Genomic DNA, 24,774 nt, shown 5'->3' with positions numbered 1-24,774 from the left:
ATTTAAAAAAAAAAGCTTAGCGCTCAAGAGAAGTTAATAAAAGGGACAGAGCAAAAAAAAAAAAAAAAATTCAAGAGACATGGATTTAAATCCCATTTCTTCCAGTGACTGATCATACAGACCATAATTTATATGGGCGGGAAATCTGACTGAGACAACCTTCAATTTCTTTATCTATAAAATGAGTTAAACTTGCCTGGCCACTAGCACCAACATCCCTGCATTCTATCATGAGCACGGAAGGATGATATATTTTAAGATGGTTATAGCAGAGTATTTCAAATACTCTAACCTGTTATCTCCATAAGTCACTAAAAAGTCCCGGTAACTTTTACGTACAAAGACATCTTCAAGATTGTGCTGCTCATTGCTCAGGTCACATGATCTAACATTTGGTAGCCAAAAAATGGTTACTATTAACAAACGCTTATGAGTAAGTGCTTTGGCCGCTTGGCATTTGATTTAATATTCTCAGTTTTAACTATTTACGAACAATCTCAAAAAGAGCCCCAGCATGGGACCGTTCCTCTTTCTGCTCACGTCTGTCTCTGCACCTGACACGCAAAGGTTGCAGAGCCCAGTCACAGGAAACTGAGCGTGTCCAGCCTCACTCAGCTCAACCACCTGGCAGCTTTGCGGTCACCTCCACAACCACTTTTGTGGAGTGACAACTGATTCCGTCCTTAAATTTTTAAATGGAGTTGAAAAGAAAGCCAGATGCTAGTGAAAGAAGTAGAATGAGAATGGATGTCACTAAGAAACTCAAAGGTTCTTGGCCAGAAAACAGAACTTCCAAGTGAATGAAAGAATGAGTGAGAGTAAATATTATCGTGGTGCCAAGATTTCAGAGACTTCCGAGATGCAGCTCCTGCGAATGTCTGAGGATCTGAGCCAAATGCTCTTCACTGGTGCCCAGGCCACGTCATCTTTTCAAAACATATATTCCTGGATGGCGCTGCACAACGCAGGACCTACCATCCACTGACCCCCAGTTTGGGAACCCTCGTCTATCCCAACACTGACAGCGCATGCCAGGTGATCGCCACAGCAGGGCTCATCACAGATTACAAGTGTCACTACTTCTTTTACTCTTTAAAAAGGTTCTCTGTCCTCTTTTATTTGTTAAAGTAAAATACTTTAGTAAATATTACAGCAGCATTTCAATAGGAAGCTCCTGTTTATTATTTTTATACAATGGAATCTTTCACTCATGAAATTTTATGCTTCTTAAAACAACTACATTTTGGCACTTGTTCACCCCTCAAACTGTTCTAAATTCCGTCCAGCCACTCAAACAAATTAAACACTCCAACCCTTCTTATAGGTACTGAACAGATTTAAATGCTACAAATACTACAGTGGCACATAAGAAAGGAGAAAGAGTAAAATAAGGTAAGAAAGAGTTCACGAGCAAAGAAATTCACAAAACAAGCCTTTAGTTGCAAACTCGACATGCCATCTACACAAAATGTATTAAATAAGTGAGCGTGACCTGTTTAATTTCTTAAAGAAGTTCCATAGGATCATGTCTTCAAAATCAAGTACATTTATCATACCATAATTGGGCTGGTCTGGCTGTGCAGTTTGTGCAACTAGATCTTTATTATGACGCAGAAACAATATTGTGTTTCTCAGAGTAAGTGCATGATCAAAATATCTCTGTGCTTCTCCTTCACCAGTGCTCTGAACCTAAACCAAGAGAAAATAAGTTTTGCAGCACCACTCTCAAACCATTCATCCTAATATGTAACCATACAGTAGAGATATTAAGACATTAAGAATCAATAAACCACAAATTTGCCCAGGCAATACTGAAACAAACATTAGCTTAAATCTCAGTTGAGTTTCTATTTGAATACATCCTTGAAGATGATAGAAATTATCCCAGCAAGTAAAACTAACAAACCAAATAATGTTAAATTACACCATTATATAAGTTGTATGTCTCACGTATGATTCAAATGGAGTGCTTAAAAAAACTCTTAAGATCTACATTCTACATTCTGCTTCTTCCAGAAGAGTACTCCAATCCATGGTCACCAATTACGCCCCTAATTCTCATCACCGTGTCCACAGTTCTGTATCACTGGCTGCAAGGCTCAGTGGAGTATGTGATTCAACACGGCTGTTTCAACACTACTAAATATACAGCTTAAATTCATTCAACGAGGATTCACTGAGTCCCTACTATATGCTATGGATGACCTGTCTAGGATGTATGGATTGAATAGTGGACAAAACCACTATGCTCACTGGACTTCATTTTAACGCATGTTCTTCTGACACTGAGTCAGGTACTTGTTCCATATGTAAAAACACATATATCCCAGAAACAACACACGAAATGGAAAGACAAGTCTATAGGGGAAAATAACTAAATTAGATCTGCATTAAAAAATAAGATAACCACTTAAGCCTCATCAAGATGAAGCTTCTTAAAAAATAGCTAAGAAACTATTTTTAAAAACTAGACTTCAGACTAAAAGGCCTTCCCAAAAATAACTATGTGATATAAGAGAATATAGATATATAAACAATAAAGTGATCTTCCAATTTGCTAAACGTGGTAAAAGACTAGTGGAGGTGAGAAAAATAAAAATCAGAAAAACAGAACTTAGAATGTGTTAGAAAATAAAAAATTTATTGGCAAATTTGCCAAGATAACACACAACAAGAAATGGGGTTAACAAGGTGTTAAAAGTATTGAGGGAATAATGGATGTATAAAGGTAACAATAAGAGACCAATAGCAAGGATTATCTCAAATACATTTCTGCCCTAAAAAAAACAAAAATTTATGGAGAAGGAAGAGTGAAAAAATGTCATGGTCTTTTTCTTAAGACATAAAGGATAATGGAATCATAAAATCCTCTAAGTAGCACATTTAATACACAGAGTTCACCACTAAAACACAAAAGGTACCAAAATTATTAGTCAAGTAACAGATTCAGCATATAAACTATTTGCAGACAGGAAAACAGAGGACAAAAACAAAAACGAAAACAAACACACACAACACACACACACACACACACACACACACACACACACACCTCTACCACACCACAACCACCACCACCAAAAACCCAAAAAACCTAGGAAATGGAAACCCCCAAAAGGGCAATCCAGATTTAGAGCTAAGGCCAAGTAGGGCTGTCCTCATGGGGAAGAAGGTGGCTAAGAGCATTGGCTGAAGTCTTCCAGATAATAAAGGGGATGGTGAGAGTGGACATAAACATGATACCCAGGGACACTGTTTCAGATTTAAGATAAGGGAACAAAAACTTCAAATAAAACAGCTGAAAGGAGATCTTGGAAAATCATACTAAAGAAAATTAAAAGCTATTTTAGAAAAACGTAATTCAAAAAATTACATACACTATTTCTATACCCCATTTCATTAAACCAAATCACGCTAAGGCATAGATAAGGTCCACAAATCACTTTTTAAATCACAAAATCTGTTCATCCACTTGATATTCTAAAGTCTAAATGACTGTTGCAGTATTAAGGTGAGGAATTAGGCAGGAATGAGCAAGAATATATGAAAACCTATACAATCAATAACTGATGTTGTATCAAGAAATGGTTCCAAATGCCCTGACATCCCATACTGACCAGTCCAGATTTACCTTTTCTAGTTCTATAAGAAAGCTGTCCAGAGACTCATCTGACAGTTTGCCAACTTCGAACATTGTGACAGCATGGCTTTTCAAGTTCTGTAATATAGAAACAAAACAAAAAAACTTAAAATGGAGCTTAAACACCTTACATGAGTCTACTGTTCATAAGTCCTAGTTTTCTCTTCTTATATGAAGCATTAACATCTCACATTTATACTATGCTGTCTAATATAATTACACTTAAAAGTGAGTGACATGTGAAGCTGAGTCTTCTGATTACAGAAGTAACCCTCACTAAAGACTTACTATGCTCCTCTAAGGAATATAAAACAAAGACAGTTGCATTTTGCATTTTTAGAAATTAATCTAATTCTTAAAAAGGGACCTAAAAGCATGAACTATTTTAATTCTAATCTTTAAACACTGTCATATTTAAACAAGAATTTGACTTACTGGTGAAAGATTTCCCATCATTAAAAAGGCAGTGAGAGTTGAGTCAAAGAGAAAAGCAATACGCTTCGTATATCCTGTGGACAAACTCAAACTGCTTACACTGGCTGTGTCAGCTAGAAAAAAAAAAAATCATAATGTAAAATCGAGTAAATGAAAATTATTCTTTGCTTATCATTTAGAATGAGAAAGTATTTCTTTTCAACTTTGATAATTAAAAAAATTACATAACTAAATGTAATCCAATATTGCAGCCCCAAAAGGTCCCAGTCCCACCTATCTCGAACTAAAAAAGGTTAAAAAAAATTTTTTTTAAGGTATTTGTGTAGTAAATTTCTTTTGTTGTTGTTTGTTTGAGAGCAAGCACACGTGCGAGCAGGGGAGGGCCAGAGGGAGAGAGAGAATCCCAAGCAGTCTTCACGCTCAGTGCAGAGCCCAAAAGCAGAGTTCAATCTCACGACCATGAGATCATGACCTGAGCCAAAATCAAGAGTCAGGACACTTAACTGACTGAGCCACCTAGGCACCCCTATAATAAATTTCTTTCCTTCTTTTTTCTTTTCTGTTTTTTATAGTTTATTTATTCATTTTGAGAGAGAGAGAGCAAGCAGGGGAGGGACAGAGAGAGAGGGAGAGAGAATCCCAAGCAGGCTCTGTGCTGCCAGTGCAGAGACCGATGTGGGGCTAGAACTCACAAAACTGCGAGATCACAACCTAAGCCAAAGTCCAAAGTCGGATGTTTAACCAGCTAAGTCATCCAGACACCCCTATAATAAACTTCTTAAAAGCCAATAATAAACCAAGACTTGATAACTGACAGAACATTAAGACTAGCTAGCCTAAACTCTTCAGACGAGTCACCTGGCTCAGGTAAGAGGCTGGGGTTAGAATGAGAGCCTATGCTGTGCTCCCCTCCCCCCACCCCAACATAAACCACATGTAGCCCCCTCGTCCATTAGCTTTGCCTCCCCTTGTGCTTGGCCCATACTGAGGCCTTCCCTCACTCACCAGCTGGCAAGCTATTATTCATTTTTAGCCCAACTATCCTCCTCTCCAGGAAAGCTTCCTGAACCTCTCTAGGCAACAAGGGAGCACTTCCCCTCTGCTCCCATAAGCACCAAAACACTTCTCACGTTGCTGTGGGTTTTGTGGTTATCCTGCCTTCTCTCTCCCTAGACTTAATTCTCAGAAGGAAGGTACCATATTCTTGTCAATTTTATACCCTTAAGACCTAGCACAGTACCCAGCACATGAGTAAGTACTCAACGACTATGTACCAAACAAATGATACCGAGAACAAAGCTAGGAGAGTTAACTCTGTGAGTGTATGTATAGACACAGGCCATCATCTACAAACACTCTAAATTAAAGTAAGTGCTAACCTGGATCTTCTTGACTGTTAGTATCTGTGTCAGTAGCCGATGAAGCTTCTTGTACAGGACTCCTACTTTCCCCACCATCCCATGATAGCAGCATCTTTTGTGGATCTAAAGTACTCCTATTAACGAAGAATACATCCACATTTTAAAAGTCATATAAATTATCTTATATAAAAATAGCTACTAAAGTCAGTACTCAAATTATGAATATCCATCCAAATCCAGTCTTATGTTCAAGCCTGAAATTGAGACGTAGCCCCCAAATGCTCTGCCCACATACAGCAATGGTTCTTAACTAAGACCCATGGACAGGCTTCAGGGAATTTGAGAACTCTTTAAAACTATATGTAAAATACTAAAACAAACAAAAACAAAAACAAAAAAACTGTATGTAAAATACTGTATGTACTTTTCTCTGGGGAAAGGGTTCTTGTTTTCATCATCCTAAAAAAGATTCATCACACAACAAAAGATTAAAAACCACTAATATATAGGGTTCACCTCAACTGACAGGTTGGTAAGTAAAATATTTGTACATAAAACAGTATTTTTTCCTACGAGGAAACTCTAATATCTCATACTAAATAATTTATTAAATTATATATATAATTATATATATAATAAATACTTTAATCTGTTTACGGATGGAACATTCTTCCACGATGAATGAAGCTGGTCCAAATTTATTACTTGTCCCTTCTTATGGGCAAAGCCCAATCGGCAATACATTGAAACGGCATTCTGAAAGGAACAGAAAGGAAATTAGCATTTACAATGAACCAGACATCAGAATGTTTGCAGAGAGAAAATATAACCGTGGACTATGCTTACAGTGATCCTCACACATTTTCATCCCATAACTAGAAAAAGCCATTTTTCAGTAGGCCTGTTCATCTGCTACGGTCTTCACATCCGTAGAAGAGCGAATGCTCCCAACCCTCAGGCCTGCCGCTGTCTACGAAGCAAGAGGCTGAAGTGGTGCAGTTTAGCAGAAGTTGTTGCTTTAACTGACCTCCTTACTCCTTACTAGACACTGATCACTCTGCTTCCTGCGTGCACAGGAATGTGAATTCCGGCTTTCACTGCATGGGGTGAAATTCCACTTCAGGATCCTTATTTCTTTCTATCTTTGCAAGGACCCCTTTACTGTCCCCACTCCCTTGGAGCGCGATAAGAATCTCACTGTCTCTATCTCTCAGTAGCTTATCAATGGCTTATAATAAAAGCCATTCAGTATTTATAAGTAAAAAGAATATAAAAATTACATACCTTAACCAAAGATAAGTCTATTTCAAGGACATTTGCAAGCTGGAAGATAAAAAAAAATTATTTACATTCCTAGAATTATCAATATTACACAGCTTGTAATAAACAACTGAACCATAAAGAGCAAAATTTTAAATTAAGAATAACTGAAAGACTGAATAAATTTTGAAATCAGAACTTTCTCCTTTCCTTATGTCTAAGATGTTTAGAGTAGTAGGAGTCTAGATAGGGACCATAACAATGGAAGATTCTTTTCTCTTTAATTGAGTTTCATTTAAAATAAGAAAATGCCGGGGCGCCTGGGTGGCGCAGTCGGTTAAACGTCCGACTTCAGCCAGGTCACGATCTCGCGGTCCGGGAGTTCGAGCCCCGCGTCGGGCTCTGGGCTGATGGCTCAGAGCCTGGAGCCTGTTTCCGATTCTGTGTCTCCCTCTCTCTCTGCCCCTCCCCCGTTCATGCTCTGTCTCTCTCTGTCCCAAAAATAAATAAACGTTGGAAAAAAAAAAAAAAATTAAAATAAGAAAATGCCTGTATCGATCAACAGCCTACAGTCCTTTTACCAAGAAGTCATATAAAAAGTTATTTACCAAATTATGTTATTACTAAAAAAAAAACTCAGTATGGGGCGCCTGGGTGGCGCAGTCGGTTAAGCGTCCGACTTCAGCCAGGTCACGATCTCGCGGTCCGTGAGTTCGAGCCCCGCGTCGGGCTCTGGGCTGACAGCTCAGAGCCTGGAGCCTGTTTCCGATTCTGTGTCTCCCTCTCTCTCTGCCCCTCCCCAGTTCATGCTCCGTCTCTCTCTGTCCCAAAAATAAATAAACATTGAAAAAAAAATTTAAAAAAAATAAAAAAAAATAAAAAAAAACCTCAGTATGTATATACAAGAAGTAACAATAAGAACAGTGACGTAAGTATATTAATGGTCTATGATCTACCATGTATAGATTCCAAAAACACTTTAACCATCATTAAGTAACTTTACTTCACACAAAGATTATTTTATAACCTCGAGGCCAAGTCTTTCATAAAACACTGTTCATGCTTACCTCTGCAACATTAGTATGCTCATCTATTGAGACAAATATCTTATAAAGTAGAGTTTCAAAATAATCACCTTGTACCCGATTCATTACAAAACCTTCAAGAGGAGGAACTAAAACAAAATAGACTTAGTTTAGTGATACAATTTTATAAAATAAGAAAGCATAATTCAAATATCTACTCAAAAAAAAAAAAACCTCTACCTTAGAGATTGAATTCAGCTTTTGATTTTATCCACTCCACAGCAAGTTTTCTAAAACCCCCAAAGTTAAGGACATTTACAACCCAGTCTACACAGAGGACTCTGACAGTAGAGCACAAATCCTACAAAGAGTTAATTTAATTTAATCCCATGGAACTCTCAGATTACTGAGGCAAAGGAAGTGCTGGAGGACACGAACTTGGTAGAAAGGCAGGGGCACTGGGGCTGCTTCCGCATGGGGAAGGCTGCAATGGGTGTGTTGTAATGCCTGAGAGACAGCAGGGGTGACTAGGCTAAGGCAGAAAAGCAAAAGACTGAGAGACTATACAAAGACTGCACTGGCTGCCTTTCTCCCACCATCCCCGCTCCATGCTGAGAAGAGAAGAAATTCACCTGCACGACGGCCACTTTTACCAGCAATCACTAATTCATTCTTTGGGGCTTTCTTTCTATACCCTCTTCAGTGGCCTCAGTATTAAGAAGGGCAAGACCTTCTTCATCACAGGAGGCAGCCTAGCAGGTGCTGTTCACCTGAAAGTGGATTCATACTCATTTCTCTCCATCTCGTTGGTCCAGAAACTCTAATCCAATTTACTAGAGCACTCTGCCCAGCTGATAATAAAGAGGCACTATGCTTTCCTTTACCCTTCTCCACTGTGCACGTTTCCCTTGAAAATATTCTGGGAAGGAAGAGTATTTAGGCCATCAAAGGACTTGGGGGTCCTGTGTCTCCTGGACCTAATAGCATCTATTGCACCCAAAACCTAAATTATTCCTAACAAAGAGAAGTTAAGACAAAACTTAAGTGGTCAAAACGAAGACATTGCAAAAAATCACAATGACAGATTATTCACTTTCTAGATCTGGCTCATGCCACTTTTTTTTTTTTTTTTTTTAATGTTTATTTTTGAGAGAGACAGAGGCAGAGCTTGAGCAGGGGAGGGGCAGAGAGAGAGAGGGGGACACAGAATCCAAAGTAGGCCCCAGGCCCCAGAGCTGTCAGCACAGAGCCCAACTCGGGGCTTGAACTCACCGACCGTGAGATCATGACCCGAGCCGAAGTCGGATGCCCAACCGACTAAGCCACCCAGGCGCCCCTCAGGTCATTTTCTAATTTAGTGTTACCTATAGTTCTAGTCATCCAAGTACTTTTAAGGATCAATGGTTTCTCTTTTGAAATATTTTAGAAACCCCCTATTTGATATCCTTAACTCTTTTCCTACACTATCAGCTGTGTGGATAATAGCAAACATTTACTGAGCACATACTAAGTGCCAGATGACTTCCAGGTACTTGACACACACAATTTCATCTAATCCTCTTAACCTCATGAGTTGTCTAATACTATACCTCTGTATTTCAGAGACGAAGAAACCAAGACACTTAAGAGGTTACAAACACACAATTTACATCTAGGTAAAGAGATACTGAATAGTCTCCAATACAAAGTTAAAAAAAAGTATGAATTACAACACACCATCTGCGTAAAACAAAAACCATACAAAAAAGGATATATGCATACATGCCTATGTGCTTAGCATACTTTTGGAAAGATAAACAAGAAATTTAAGAGAGCCACTGAGAGAGTGGCCACTGAGAGAGAAACTGTGTAGCCAGGCACAGGGGTCAGAAGCAGATGTTTTTATAATCTTTTATAAATTTAGAATATTATATCATAATATTGCCTACTCAAAAATATATTGAAAAAAATCAAGCTAACATACACAGAGAACAAACTGGTGGCTGCCAGAAATGAGAGGTGGAGGATGGGCAAACTGGGTAAAAGGAATAAGAAGGTTCAAAGTTCCAATTATAAAATAAGTAAGTCATGGAGATGTAACGTACAGCACAGCAACTGTAGTTAACAATGCCACAGTGCATATCTCAAGGTTGCTAAAAGCATAGATCTTAAAAGTTCTCACCACAAGAAAAAAGATTTCTGCTTTTATGTGTGGTGATGGATGTTAACCAGGCCCATGACGATCATTTCACAATATATAACTATCAACATTACAATTTACATCTGAAACTAACACAGTGTGTATGTCAATTATATCTCAATAAAGAAATAACAAAATAAAAATTTTAAACATGTTAATAAAAATTAGTAAGTATAAAGAAAAATACCTGAGAATAGCCTAGAAAGTTTAAAAATAAAAAACTCACAAGGAAGGCCTGGCCGTAACTAATATATTTTTTAAAAAAATTTTTTAAGTGTATTGTTTTTGAGAGAGATAGAGACCGTGCAAGTAGGTGAGGGGCAGAGACAGAGGGAGAGAAAGAGAATCCCAAGCAGGCTCCACATTGTCAGCGCAGAGTCTGATGCAGGGATTGAACTCACGAACCGGAAGATCATGACCTGAGCCGAAACGAAGAGTCAGATGCTTAACCGACCAAGCCACTCAGGTGCCCCTGGCAATAACTAACATTAAAGATTATTTTGAGTCACTGTAATCAAAACAATATGGTATAGAAATAAAAACAAATCCGTGAAGACAAAAGACTATCTGAACTAGCTCCAGTGGAGAGGGGAATTCAATGTATGACAAAAGTTACATTTCCACCCCGTGGTAATGGGTTACTGAATAAACAGTCCTGGAATCCCAAATGCTATTGGTTTTCCAAATAAAAAAAAACCAAGTTGGACCCTTATTTCACATCAAATACAAAAATAAGCTCCAACTACAGGTCTGAATTTGTATGACAAAAGTTTTTAAGAATTTTTAGACTATTTACATATATATGCGCATATATGTGTACATATATACACATACACACACACACATATACATACACATATATCTTAAAAGTACTCTATTCAAGCATAACAGAAATCTAGAATCTATAAGCAAAAGGGAAGACATAAGTTGAACAAGTATACAGTTTGATGAATGATGGACTAAACATATTTTAACAATAGACCCTTTAGGGGCACCTGAGTGGCTCAGTCAGTTAAGCGAACAACTTTGGCTCAGGTCATGACCTCGCGGTTTGTGAGTTGAAGCCCTGCACTGGGCTCTGTGCTGACAGCTCAGAGCATGGAGTCAGCTTCAGATTCTGTGTCTCCCCCTCTCTCTGTCCCCCCAACCCCCCTCTTTTTCAAAAATAAACATTAAAAAAATTTAAAAAACCATAGACCCTTTAGTGACTATTCAAAGTATTTGTCTCCCCCAATTTATTTGTTCCACCAACCACAGTGCTGGTTTTGTTGAAACACAGCTGAAATGCTTTCTCTGAAATCAACTGCAGGTGTCTTTTGTGCTGAATTTGATGGCTTCCACGTTGTCAAACTGCTTTTCATAGGTTATTACAATTTGGTGAACATTCCATGTTCCACGGTGATAAGGAAGGTAAATTCAGCAGTAATAAGAGCCTGAGTCTGTCCGCACCAGCAAACATTGCTAGACAGTAGGTAAAGCATGGCAGAACCCATCACTGTAATGGAGTAGCCATCCACTTGGCCCTTCTATGACTACATCTTTTAAATGCACTTAGTGCTAACGTGAGTCAATATTCAAACTATCAGTCAACAGGGACTGAAATGAACTCATCAAAAACCTATCTTTTCAGGGGATTCTCAAATGAGTCAATATCAGTTGATCGACGACAGTAAAGACTAGAGTAATGCCTTCATATTTTCCCATAGTGACAGGAAACCACTACCAGCCCTGTCCTCCAGAAATCTCTTCCCTGTCGAAACCTTTCAAATTGTAAAACTAGTATTTTATTTGCTATAGCATCAATTATATAAACAAGAATTGGTATCTCATTCCTTTTTGATTTTCTTTCCAAATTTAAAGAATTCATGTCTGTACATGGTTCAAAATCCATTTATTAAAGAATTGCAAACACATGGTAACACAGATAAAGGTCAGGATACAATACAGCATGATAACCTGTAAAGATTCAACACTGACATGAAGGAGGATTTCTGCAATAAGCCCCTACCATCACTCAAAGTCATTCCCTGGAAATTCTTGACATTTATATTTGATTACACAAATATTAAGTATCTTAGTATGGTAAAAGATACCAACAAATAAGAACGATAGCTCAGGGGCGCCTAGGTGGCTCAGTCGGTTAAGCCTCCAACTCTGGATTTCGGCTCAGGTCACGATCTCACAGGTTTGTGAGTTCTGGCCCCACATCAGGCTCTGTGCTGACAGTGAGGAGCCTGCTTGGGATTCTCTCTCTCTGCCCCTCCTGTGTTCCCTCTCTCTCAAAATAGATAAATAAACTTAAAAAAAAAAAAAAAGAACCATAGCTCAAAGATATGCTGGGAAACATAAAAACATACCTGTAACACACAACCTAAATTTGTTAAAAAATCTAACCTATAGGAAAAAAGCTTCACTGTGTTCAAGGATGTTAAGCACATCACTACTACAGGAAAAAAAAAAAAAAAAAAGAAAGAAAGAAAGAAAAAGAAAAATTATAAGCAACCTAAATAACCAGCAATAGGAGGATGTTCTAATAAACTGATACATCCATAAGGAAATACACAAGGGCCTTAATATTGGTTTAACTTAGGGAATGGATGAAGGATGAAGGGAGGAGTAGATAAAGACAAAAAAGATGACTTCAACATGACAAAATAAGACAGGTATGTGGAGTTAAAATAATAGCTATGATAGGACTGAACATCTGTAAAAACAGTTATGCACTGAACAAAGACTAAAAGGACATAAACTTACAAAAACATTAACCTGATTTAGGATGTGAGAAATTTATTTCAGACTTCCATTATTTTAACATAGCATGTACAATAACATGAAGATAAAAACTAAGGAATTTAAATAAAACCACCACAATGTGTTACAACGTAACAAAAGAGAAATGTCTTTCTTTGAAAGATTCTAACATCATAGATCCTAGATTATGTGTCTAATTCATTAGGGTGATACATGCAATGTGCAGCACCTAGTAACCATTCAAAAAACCCTGGAAAGTGTTAGCATATACTTACCTGCTATACAACTGTCATCAGATATTGGTACATCCAGATAAATAAATCCTTTGTTATATAAGCCTACAGAAGCAAAAGTAGCTGTTTTAGATGGAATACTAAACAACAGTAAATTTAAAAAGAAACCAAAATTGATTCCTGATTTTCTGCAAAGATTCTTACAACTGAATACTAGGTAAAGGAGAAAAAAAATAAACAGAAGAGGAAAAGAATTAAAGTTTTCAAATCTGTTTCCTTCATATGCTCAGAACTACAAAATTAAAAACATTTTTTTACTTATGATTCATTTGTATAAATTTGCAGTGTATGTGAATAAAAGATTGATAAAAATTGCTATTGATTGTTGATGGTTTAAAATTCGTTTTTATGTTGACAAAAGACCACTTCTACTAACCACTTACTATGTACTACATTGTAATCTAGTGATCCAGACAGCTGAGGGCCTGCATCGATGATCTTATCAATAGCACATTTCTCAGGCAAAGTGCATATCTAAGAAAAACAAAATAATTTCAATTAAATTCTGTCCAAATTAATTTATAAGTCTCTTGAAATCTCTTCATGTTTAAGTCAAGGATTATCATGATATTATATATGATTATATATTATCTATTATGTATGCTTGTAACATTAGGTGCCATTAGCTAATGTACTACATATTTTTTTTCTCTTATTGCTCTGGAATTCAGAAGAAAAACCTATGCACACAGCTGTCGATTAAGGTGCCAGAATATGCCACCAACAGAATCGAGGACAAATTGTAAGTACCAATATTTGCTGATAAGCAGTGTTACCTAATAAATACCAATATTTAATCATCGTCTTTGAATGGGAATCAGATCCATTTGCTGATTCTGAATCTCTCAGATCACAAGTTTATTCAAATTCCACACGGCTATTATCAGCACAGGAAGTACATCACTATAGCTCTGTTCTCACACTGAAGCAAAATTTCTAAGCCTTCTGCTCACTGGATTTAATCTGTCCTCTGAAGTAAAATAAAATGTAAACTGAAAAAAAAGTCCACCTGCTCACTTCCATTTCTTCAACCACAGAGAGACATGACCTAGTCTCTAGGCCCTCTGGTCCACGGCCCTGCCCCTTTACCTCTAAATTAGCATCTCTTCTACCATGCCCAAGGCTTACGTCCAATGCGGTCTGACCACCGGGAATATCACTTCCCTTGATCTTGACACTATCCCTCATCAAAGCACCTACCTGGTCAGCACAGTGCTTCAGCAGAGTGATTAAGAGCACAACTTCCATAGCAAACTGCCTGAGTTAAAACCCTGGACGTTCGCTACCACTGTGACTTGAGCCGTTACCTTACTTCTCCGTGCTCACTTTCCTCCTATGTGAAATGGAGTACGAATAATACACCACTCTGGGGTGTTGTAGGAATCACATGAGACGCTATAAAAGTGCTTGCAGGAGAGCCTGGTGGAGCCGGCACACAGCAAGTGCTCAAGATGTGTTGGCCGGTGTCATGGCAGCATCACTTCACTTCACATGAAACTTCTAGTTAAAGTCCCCAGATTACTGTACATGGACCAAGTCAAGTCTTCCTCATTATTAAAGAGTGTCTTTCAAATCCACCCATATGCTACCCTACTACAGTCATTTAACTTTGAACTTAAGTTTAATTTTCTCAGGAAAACCAAACGGTGTTACTTCTCAGAAAAATTATGGAACTATGATGAAGAATTACAATTTAAAAAATAAAAGTCATGTTTAACTTCTAAAGAGACCTACCTTTATGTCATCTTCTGTGATATACCCAGCCTGCACCACCCACCAAGCCTCTATGGCAATTTCCACCGGCTTCACTGGCAAAAGATCACGAGCTGTTTTCCTTCTGAAAAATTTCTGCAACAGTACAAACATTTAAGAATTTGCAGTCACCCTGATATCACTACTTTCTTTTTTATTGATCACAGTGTAAGACTGTTTCCAACAGGCTAAATACCTTTTTAAATTCCCATGTTTTAAAATCTGAAGTACTCTAGATGTACTCAATAGAAAAAGTCATTCTTAAATTATTTCAGAGTAAATTACTTCAAAACACAAATCATTAAGTCTCGATCTAAATCCAGAAATCCAAAGGAAATCTAGCAAGTGAAAACAAATTTGAAAAATGTGTACTCATTTCAACCATTAAGTGAACCCTGGGAGTGGAATCAGCAGGTAAAAAGACCAGCAGAGCAAAATTGATTTTTAAGAATAAATGTTTTATTCCTTAAATGTTTTAAAATTCAGCTATCGCATAAGCATAACCTAGAGAATACCGAAGAGGTGTTTTTGGTATTATTTCTATATTATGCATATTTTACTTGATCGAAGAAATTCAATTCATTATTTTTACCACTTAAAACAATTAATGAGACTGTATGATAAGGAGGAAGAAACGAGAAAGGAAGGAAAACAAGTAACTCACTTTTGATGACCGACACTGATTCATCAGATCAATGTACTGGTTTCTTCCTATGCCAAGGAGCCTTAGACCTGAAAGAAAGCCTTTCCTTTAAAAACATGTAATGCATCTTAAAATGCCAGGACACTCAGGTCTTTTAGGAAAAAACCCCTTGGCTTTTGTTCACCTTTTGGCCACTGATTGATAATCAATATCAAATTAAAAGGAATTCTCAAATGAAATATAAAAGAAAACCCAAACTGGGAAAGATGAACTCAAGCTGACACTTGTGACAATGTCACATGGGCCAATTTTTACAGAGCAGAAGCCCTCCCGACTTCAGGAAGTCAGGACATCCTTCTCAGCAAAAGTTTCTTCCTACACAACAGAACTGTGTCACATGTCAGATACACACTTCCTTAAAATGAGCATAACACAGCAGGTTGTATTAGTAACAACTGTGTGTCAATGCTGCAAAACCACCGTGCACAAATCTTCTTCCCTCATTCGGCACACAACACTGCCCAAGCATCAGAAAGAATTTCACTTTCTAGAAATACAGAGATTAGTCTCATTTTTCTCCTTCTACCACTCCAAAATATTCCTCGTAGACATTTAGACTACATCTTACACTTGACTGGTATAAAACTGATAAAACTCCTATCAACAGTGGTGCCTGCTGTTCCCATGTTTCAAGTGTTTTAGGTTAAAAACACACATGATGATACGGACTATAGCATGCACACAGAAAGACAGACTCTGATCATTACCTTCAGCATAATTAAATACTTACAGTCAGCAGCAGTAAAATTGGGCAACGAATCATAACTTTTCTCACTGTTCATAATGTCCTTTCAAAAAAAAACAATTAAAAATCCTAAATGCAAAATATCTTTAGATAAAAATTTGTATAAACATGTATTACTACAGCCAAACAGAATAATAATTAATTATTGGCACGAAGCCCTGAGATTAGAGTTTGCAACCTAAAACACGCATGCCACATTGTGGTACTCACTATGTGGTTCGAACCTAGTAACTGAAGATCGGACTTTCAGGTCTGGCTTCTCACAGCACTCTCTATGAACCCCAAACATTTGCCCTGTAACCTCTGCCCTCTGGAAGCTGTGCCAGGAATACCGCATTTAGAGCTCTGGGCTCCAGCCTCTCCACACCTCACACCCAACCCTAGAGGCGTACCCCGAAACAAGGGGCAGGATGGTTCACAGCTCCATCAATATGCATCTGAGACAAGTGCTACCAACCAAGATTTTAACCACTTAGTCATCTCTGCTCCTACGAGACCCAACCAGAAGCAGAGTTAAACGCAGTATTCAGCTTTTTTCAACTCCCATCTGTTTCTCCAATAACAAACCAACTGTTTACTGTGGAGATAGGGCCCATTTTCAGCCCAGCAGCTATACCCCATGGTGTAAGAACAGAAACCAGAGAGCAACAAGCACGTGGATGTAACCGAAAGCGGGTAACTGAGGAAAAACCTCCATTTTCTCTCCTAAACCTTGTGGTCAATACCAGCAAAATAATAAAGAGACGGCCATAACGATGCTACTTACTGATTAGCTACCGCCTTCATTATGCTGCCTTGGTTCTAGTGAAAAGGAACTGACAGAAACCTGGGCTGTCAGGCCTCAATATTTCTCTAGTATTTCCTTCCGAATGGGGACACAGGACAGCATAAGTGCCCGTGAAGAAGGGGCTCAGGGAGAAAAGCAAAGGGACATCTTGCAAAGGAAGCCACAATGGAAAGGAACCTCACTGTTACTCGTAGGTTCCCAACTCCTTTAGTTCTAGGCTTCTCTCTGCTCTGGAGGCAGTGAGTGGGCCCAAAACAGCAGCACTCACATAAAATTAAGTAGCAAATGAATACTACATAAACATTGCCAATCTTTACATACAGCTCACTTAAAAACAGTATATAACTGGTATTTAAAAACCTGCTTTTGGAGAAAGGCTAACATCTAAAAGTTAATAATAAAGGAAAGAAATTAGAGGCCGGAACTAGAAACATATTTCTGTTTCTGACACACGTATTTACATCATTAACTCTTTCTGTAGTCAGTGAAGAGTTAAACGCATGGTTTTTCTGAGCAGGTGGTCAGTTCCATCACCTGCATTTTCGACCTTCATCATGTGTTAAAAGCAGTCTGTTTTATAGAGACGCTGCTAACATAAATCATTAATGCTACAATAGCACAAAGGGTCAACAAATGCCTTCGAGAACCCAGAAGAGAAACAGATACTCTTCCGCCGTGAACACCTGGAACTTCCAGCAGCTGCTTAGATGAGTGTGGTGCAAGCGGTTAACTTGTTACGAACACTCCCCTCTCTGCTGTAAACTCAAGAATGATGGCCATCGTGGCTGAGATGTGCAGAGCCGGTCACTGTCGGCAGAGTCCCTGACAAGTAGCCCGTGATGGCCCATGTACACTGCCAACTCACCTCCATGATCCCAGTATAATATGAAAAGGGTGTTATCCTCAGGCCCTTTACCATAATATCTGACAGATGGTAAGGGTACAGCATGAGATGATCGCGACTGTACTTGAGGAGCTCCTCATAGTATTTGCGCTCATCTTTCTTGACATGTTTAACTGGGGAAAGAGAAATTATCCAGTTTTTGTCAGGTGTCTTACACTTACATATAATTACAAATGCAATAGGAACTACTTCATAAACCAACCTTAATAAAAAATAAAAGCACAGTAGTTAGAAGAGAGCAAACGAAACACTCCAAGTTGGAACAAAGAAACAATTAGGCCACAAGAAGCCCCCTTCAGAGTACACAAGCAAAGTCTGTAACAGGACAGAGAAGCAGAGAACTAATTCTTACCAGAGCAGAAAGCACAGAAAGTAATCATGGAATGTCCCCTCTGAAAGATGTAAAACGCAACCTGTAATTCATCAAATTCCTTACTCTGTGACTTTACAAGAGAACCAAATTGAATGGTAATTTTCAATGAAGTCTATTTCAAAAAGTTATTGGATAGTTTCTAAAATGTAAAAAACACCTCCCGCTTTCACAAAATGCATTTAAATAAAAAGATTCTCTCTGAAATACTGTGTTTAATATGAGAGTAACACATGGAGGGGAAGACCAGCAGGGGAATAGACCAGACTAATCAAAGTCATCTGACAAATTAAAAGCAGTTAAAAAGAAAAGTTAAAGAAAACAAAACAAAAACAAAAACATGGAACCAACTATGCTTAAAATTTGTTTCAATAATTACAGAAAGAGTTTTCATTAAACTCATGTGTGGAAAATTTATGGGAAAAAACCCACAATACTCAAAATCAGAATCTATTAAGAACGAATGTACTTCCCTTCTGGCTTATATTCTCACCTAAAGTGAAAAAACTACCATCTGAATTGAAATTAATGTTGTAAAGGTAAAATGAATCTATAAATTATGCTCTAAAAAATAATTTTAATCAGAACTCAAAAGAAAAATCTACTTGCTACTACAAATTATTGGTGAGATGGGTCAGTACAGAGCTTCTTAATTTTTTTTTTAATGTTTGTTTATTTTTGGGGGGGGGGGAGAGAGAGAGAGAGAGAGAGAGACAGAGACAGAGACAGAGACAGAGACAGAGTGCGAGCAGGGGAGGGGCAGAGAGAGAAGAAGACACAGAATCTGAAGCAGGCTCCAGGCTCTGAGCTGTCAGCACAGAGCCCCATGTGGGGCTTGAACCCACAAACCGCAAAATCGTGACCTGAGCCGAAGATGGCACCCCAGTACAGAGCTTCTTAGAGTCTGTACATGGAATACTTTCAGTACTGTGAAACATGTACTGAAAAGACAGGATAGGGCACCTGGGTGGCTCAGTTGGTTGAGCACCCAACTTCGGCTCAGGTCATGATCTCCCAGTTCATGAGTTTGAGCCCCGCATATGGCTCTCTGTCAGGGCGGAGCCCACTTCAGGTTCTCTGTCCCCCCCATTTCTGTCCCTCCCCCATTCGTGCGTGCTTTCTCCCTCTCTCTTTCAAAAATAAGTAAACATTAAAAAAAAATTTTTTTTAAAGATAGGATTAATGAAAACGGTAAATCAGCAATAGTCGTTTCCACCTCAGTATAAAAATGTCTCTACTTACCTAAGTTATTTCTGTATCGTAACTGATTGCGGATACTGTACAGAACAACCTGCTTTTCATATTCTCTCTGTGAATTTCCAAGACTCTAAAAAAAATAAAATAAAAATTTCAAAGTTTTAAAAATAGCCTCTGAACTAAACAGTACTTTTTCCTCATACAATTTCAAAACTACTCCCTCTAATTTTATCCTCATACCTCTAATTTCCAGAACTGAATACAGAATATTTTCTTAAATGTTATTATACTAATTTTTATGCTATGACATTAGAGCAAAAATTCAATGTGTTTATTATTTTTAGCCTGCCTTCCTTAAAGGACTTACTGAAATTACCTAAAGTGCTTATCAAATAAAAGAGCAGTCTGAGAGCATATAACTTCATTAACAAAAAACTAAGTTCTATTTACAAAGACTTCGTTCCTGATTGTTCCTAATTCGTGTGTTGAATAGACAGATGGATAAATGGACGGATGGCTTCATGCACCTACATTTTTCTAAAATGTAAGACTGTCAACAAAAGACCTTGTCTGCTAATTGTTTACAGCTGATGGCTATAATTATCAAAAATTAACATTTCTGGAGAATGTACATTTCAAATGTACCTCTAAATGATAAGATAACTTCTTAAAAACATCATCTCCTTATGGCCTCATTGAAAAATATTTAGGGGCGCCTGGGTGGCTCAGTCTGTTGAATGTCCAACTCAACTTCAGCTCGGGTCATGTCTTGGGGTTTGTGAGACTGAGCCCCATGTTGGGCTCTATGCTGACAGCGTGGAACCTGCTTGGGATTTTCTCTCTTCCTCTCTTTCTGCCTCTACCTACCCCCACTTGCATGCACGTGTGTGTGTGTGTGTGTGTGTGTGTGTGTGTGTGTCTGAAAATAAACATTAGAAAAAATCCAGACAATTTCAGAATTTTGATGTTTTTTAAAGAGCAAAAAACTTTCCCACTGTGCTTTAGTGTTTTAAGCTCAAAGATAGATTCTCATGAAAGCAAAGCATAAGTGTGTCTGATTACAGTCAACATTATATTCAATGTGCGACCATAAACTTAATTTAATATATGACTGCTATCCCCCTTCTAATTACTGGGTATGATCTTCCCAACACGCTGTAAAATAAAATTAGACATCACAGGAGACTAATGGCAAAAAGATCAGAAGATTCAGTTATTATACTTCCTACTCATAGGTTTGAAAGCTGAGGTAAACGTCCACACACACACACACACGCACGCACGCACACGCACACGCTTTCACCAAAGGCCATCTTACAAGACAGATAAAACTCATATTTAAATAAACCAGCACCTAACTGGACCCACTGGTGGGATGTATTTTAAGAAAAAGGTGATGTGAGAAAACTAACATCTCTCTTCCTTCATCTAAATTAATTAGTTTATCACAGGCTAAACCGTGACTCATTTTACTGCCTGAATATATGTGCTTAAATTGTTTCATTCTTCTTTAAAGTTACAAGTGGTTAGTAACAAAGTTTATTATGGAGAAACCGCTCCACATCCTCCACCCAGCACCAAAGCCAGGATCAGTAATTAAGACATTGAGGGGAGTTAAACACTGGGCTTGCTGTGAAATTTGTAAAGGGTCTCCTCCAGCTTCGCTGCCACATAAGTCTCCTTCTCAAGGAACACAAAACACACACACAGAGCACCACTTTGCTAGAATCTCAGCAACGTCAACATGAGGTTTTGCGCTTCTGTTTTAAAATAAATCTCTTCATTTATCATGACTTACAAGCATTTTCTCCCTTTCTAACTTCATCCCTGGTAACTCGAGAACAAAGAGTGTAATCACGCCGCTCAAAATGGAAGGGTCTGTTATTTCTAAGCTAGTTAGAGAATACAGTGTTTAAATGCCCAAGCCTCTGTGCCAGGCATTCAAAGTAATGACTGGTCCTGATCAATCAATACATATGTGTACCCACAGATATCTAAAAACTACATTAAAAGTTGATTTTATTCTTCACTACCCATATACATAAAATATAACTGCTTTGTTCACAAAGATTCTTTGGCTTCCCTCCCACTCCTACCCCAAATTTCCCACCATTCGCATACTAAAACACTGTTACCACTACAGGAGGCAAACTAAAAGAAAGGTCATTTTACTCTGAGATGCGCTGACCCTGCAGAAATACTGACCAGATCTGACAAATGAAGTTGAGCTGCATATAACGGGAACTATAACAGATGAAAAGAGTGACATAGGTACTGGTTATAAAATACCCACTGTGCACCAGATTATGCTAAAAGCATAAGGAATTTTTTTCTACGGACTTTTCTCCTACAAACCCCAATCACACACACACACACACACACACCCAAAAATACACCAAATCTTTAACTGACCTTTCTCACATGACACAGAACCTCATCATAAGACTTCCGTTAAAACACCTATAAATTGTTTTTGAATCATGAATACAAAATACTGATAAACTACAGAAATATCCTGAAATAATGGCCTTATCTATAACTTTTTAATGTACTTTTTAAGTTTTTGTATAGCCATATCACATAAAAACATTTCATCCCACCCATATAAAAACTAATGGCTTTACACACATTTTTGAAAAATCTGAAATCACCTTCTGGCTTGACATACCTTTTAAAAAAAAATCTGAAATCACCTTCCCCCAGTTTTCAGAAGTGGGAAATGAGTCATTTCCAAATTAAACTCATCAAAGCTTACTGGAAATGCTATCAAACTACTTAATATTATAATGGCAAAAAAACAAATTCTTTCCATACAAGGACTACTTCCCACTTTGAAAGTGACTGAGCTTTAGCTCCTTGAAATCTCAGACTGATACCATCACTCATTCACTCCAAAAATGTTTACTAAAAGCCAACCACATGATAGGTGTTCAAAATGCAAAAGCAAAACACAAGTAATGTATGCAGCAAATGCAACACAGTGGGGTCAGTGCTGTGGGTGAGAAACACAGCACTGTGGAGAATCAACTGCTCCACATGTAGAAAGTCAGGGAAACCTCCCTGGAGAGTTCTGACATTCAAGAAGCTACAAGTAATCTCTAGGAGGAGACAGGTAGTGCAGGACTGAGTTGGCATTTAGAAATCTCGCTCCGGTGTAATGTGAGGAATGAATGGGAGAGAGTCCCATCCTGCGGACAAGAGACCGAGTAGAAAGGTGATGTAGTAATCAAAGGCCGAGCTTGACCTAGGCCAACAGTGGCATGGCTACATGAAGTCCGAGGAAGCAACTTGTACAGATGGGTTTTCCAACACCTTCTATAAGCGGAAGCTCCTTCTAAGCTAAAATGGCTACTCTTTTTTAAGTGATCTTACCAAAACTAATTTTAATTTAATGTCACATCTGTACCTAATTATAACTCTGATCTGTGATTATTTTTAATAGTCATGACTAAGTATTAGATATGCTTTTGCCAATACAAATTTGGATCAATTATTCATGCTGAACATAATCGAATCATCCATCTTTCTTCCATTATGCTACATTTATTTCTGTGAAAAGCGTAGAGAAAAGATGGAAACAAAGAAAAAGATTGTTGGTTCCTCCAGTTGTCTCTGGATACACCACAAAACCCTAAAGAACAAAAGTACCAAAGCCCTCATTCAAGCTTAACAAGAGAAATTTACTCAAGTTTAGAGCTTTGTTCTTTCAAGTCAAGATAAATGCCACATGGGCAGCCACTGACAACCAAGAATTCCTTCTCTGTCTTTCTACCTTCTAGTTTTTTTGGGTATCTCACAGTGAAAGCACTTTCCCTGCCACATGACGCATCACCAGAACCTTAAACTATTCATTTCTTAGAACTAAGCCCCCAAGCTGAGGGAAAAAGCAAATAACCCTTATACCATCACCACCACCACCCGAAACTCCGATTATAACTCTCCAGCACCAATGGAAACCAGAATTTCACTCTCAACCAAGTGGAAAGGGAGGAAACCTGAAGGTCAATCTATGGTCTATGGTCTGAGAAACAGTGCGTTACAGGCAGCACGTATCACTACCTTCCTAAGATTCAACACCACCTGCTGTATTAGGCTCTGGTTCATTTATTTGTTTACTGTCTTTCTTTACTAAAATGTAAGATCCATGAAAACAGGGTCTCCGTCTTGTTGACTGGTGCAAATGAACCACCAGCACCTACAAGAAGGCACAGTGTGCAGGTGTTCAATTACTATCTGTTGAGCGCTGAACAGAAATGACACTCAAGCAGTTGAGAGTTAACCCTCAGAAAAAAACCTCCTGTCAGTCTCTTGTTGCAACATCTCTAATAAACCTATCTTGCCTAGAGGATAAAGTCCCACAAAACCAAGTACAAAAGCCCCTTCAAAATCTGGCCCTGCCTGCTTTTCCAGACTCATCTGCTACAACCTCCACGCACTCACAAAATCCCACCTCCAAACACCAATATACCCACAACTCCACCTCCCGTGATACTAAGTTGCTAGCTACTCTCAGAACATGCTCTTTCACTCGTGCGAGCCTCGTAAAACAACTTTCCCACTTCCCGGAAAATCTTATTTCCTCTTATCTCTCATTCGTCCTCTAAGGCCCAATTTCAATGCCTCCACCACACAGCCTCCAGACACTCCCTGGACAATTTCTTACTCCCTCCTCTGTGTACCCACATATACTATAATACAAATACGTATGAGCTGCTATCATCCTGTAACGTATTTATTTAACGTTCGTCTATTCCCCACCATCCTAAAGTTCTGGAGGTCAAGAACCGTATTAAGCAGATTTCGCAAGCGCCTAGCCCAGTGCCTAGTTTAAAGGAGGCTGCGGGCAAAGGTGCCAGGCGAGTCCATCCCTTTTAGCAACGGCCCCATCCTGCCCCTGTGGCCCCAGAGCCGTCCCTCCCTAACCCTTGACCTGCAGGTCGATTTCCCCGAGACCGGGGCGGGGGAAGGGCGGGATTCGGCCTCGAGCAGCAGCGCCGGCCCCGCGGGCACGGCAAGCAGGTGACGGCAGGGCGGGGCCCAGGTCCCAGGTTCCGGCCGTACCTGCCTCACGTTGGCCGGCAACTTGCTCCAGGGGTAGTTGTGCCGGATGTGGAACTCCACGTCTATATTCATGATGCCGGGAGCCCGGGCCGGCAGCGGCGACCGCAGCTGGAACGACACCTCCCGCCTGCCCGCCCTCGGCCTGTCGGGGAGCCCGCGGGAGGCTTCGCACCTCACACTGCGGAGAGCCGGGGCTGCCCCATGGCCAGGGCTCCCGACAGCTCCGCGCTGCCGGGCCACGGGGCACAGGAGCAGCGGTGACCCGCGCCAGGAGCGCCTCGGCAGCTCCAAGTTTCTTCCTAGTTTCGGCC

At 39.0% G+C, this 24,774-nt stretch overlaps 1 protein-coding gene across 1 annotated transcript in view; it reads right to left on the bottom strand.

Annotated features, from left to right (window-relative positions):
* The window catches only part of FAM91A1 (family with sequence similarity 91 member A1), a 44,556-nt gene extending 19,782 nt beyond the window's left edge, over positions 1-24,774 (bottom strand). Inside the window, exons 1-15 of the mRNA XM_040494367.1 lie at positions 24,464-24,774; positions 19,448-19,532; positions 17,797-17,948; positions 16,130-16,187; positions 15,361-15,428; positions 14,679-14,792; positions 13,328-13,418; positions 12,927-12,989; positions 7,764-7,870; positions 6,721-6,759; positions 6,080-6,192; positions 5,455-5,570; positions 4,076-4,188; positions 3,632-3,718; positions 1,557-1,689 (exon numbers count right to left, since the gene is read on the bottom strand). Of these exons, the coding sequence (XP_040350301.1) occupies positions 1,557-1,689; positions 3,632-3,718; positions 4,076-4,188; positions 5,455-5,570; positions 6,080-6,192; positions 6,721-6,759; positions 7,764-7,870; positions 12,927-12,989; positions 13,328-13,418; positions 14,679-14,792; positions 15,361-15,428; positions 16,130-16,187; positions 17,797-17,948; positions 19,448-19,532; positions 24,464-24,535 (1,411 nt within the window). The 5' untranslated portion in view covers positions 24,536-24,774. The remainder of the gene's footprint in view (positions 1-1,556; positions 1,690-3,631; positions 3,719-4,075; positions 4,189-5,454; positions 5,571-6,079; positions 6,193-6,720; positions 6,760-7,763; positions 7,871-12,926; positions 12,990-13,327; positions 13,419-14,678; positions 14,793-15,360; positions 15,429-16,129; positions 16,188-17,796; positions 17,949-19,447; positions 19,533-24,463) is intronic.

Source organism: Herpailurus yagouaroundi, unplaced genomic scaffold (assembly GCF_014898765.1).
Source record: "Herpailurus yagouaroundi ecotype Mexico unplaced genomic scaffold, PumYag 186, whole genome shotgun sequence".
In the NCBI taxonomy this organism is placed as follows: domain Eukaryota; kingdom Metazoa; phylum Chordata; class Mammalia; order Carnivora; family Felidae; genus Herpailurus; species Herpailurus yagouaroundi.
Note: the sequence above shows the minus strand (reverse complement) of the source record. Positions and strands in the feature narration are given on the sequence as shown.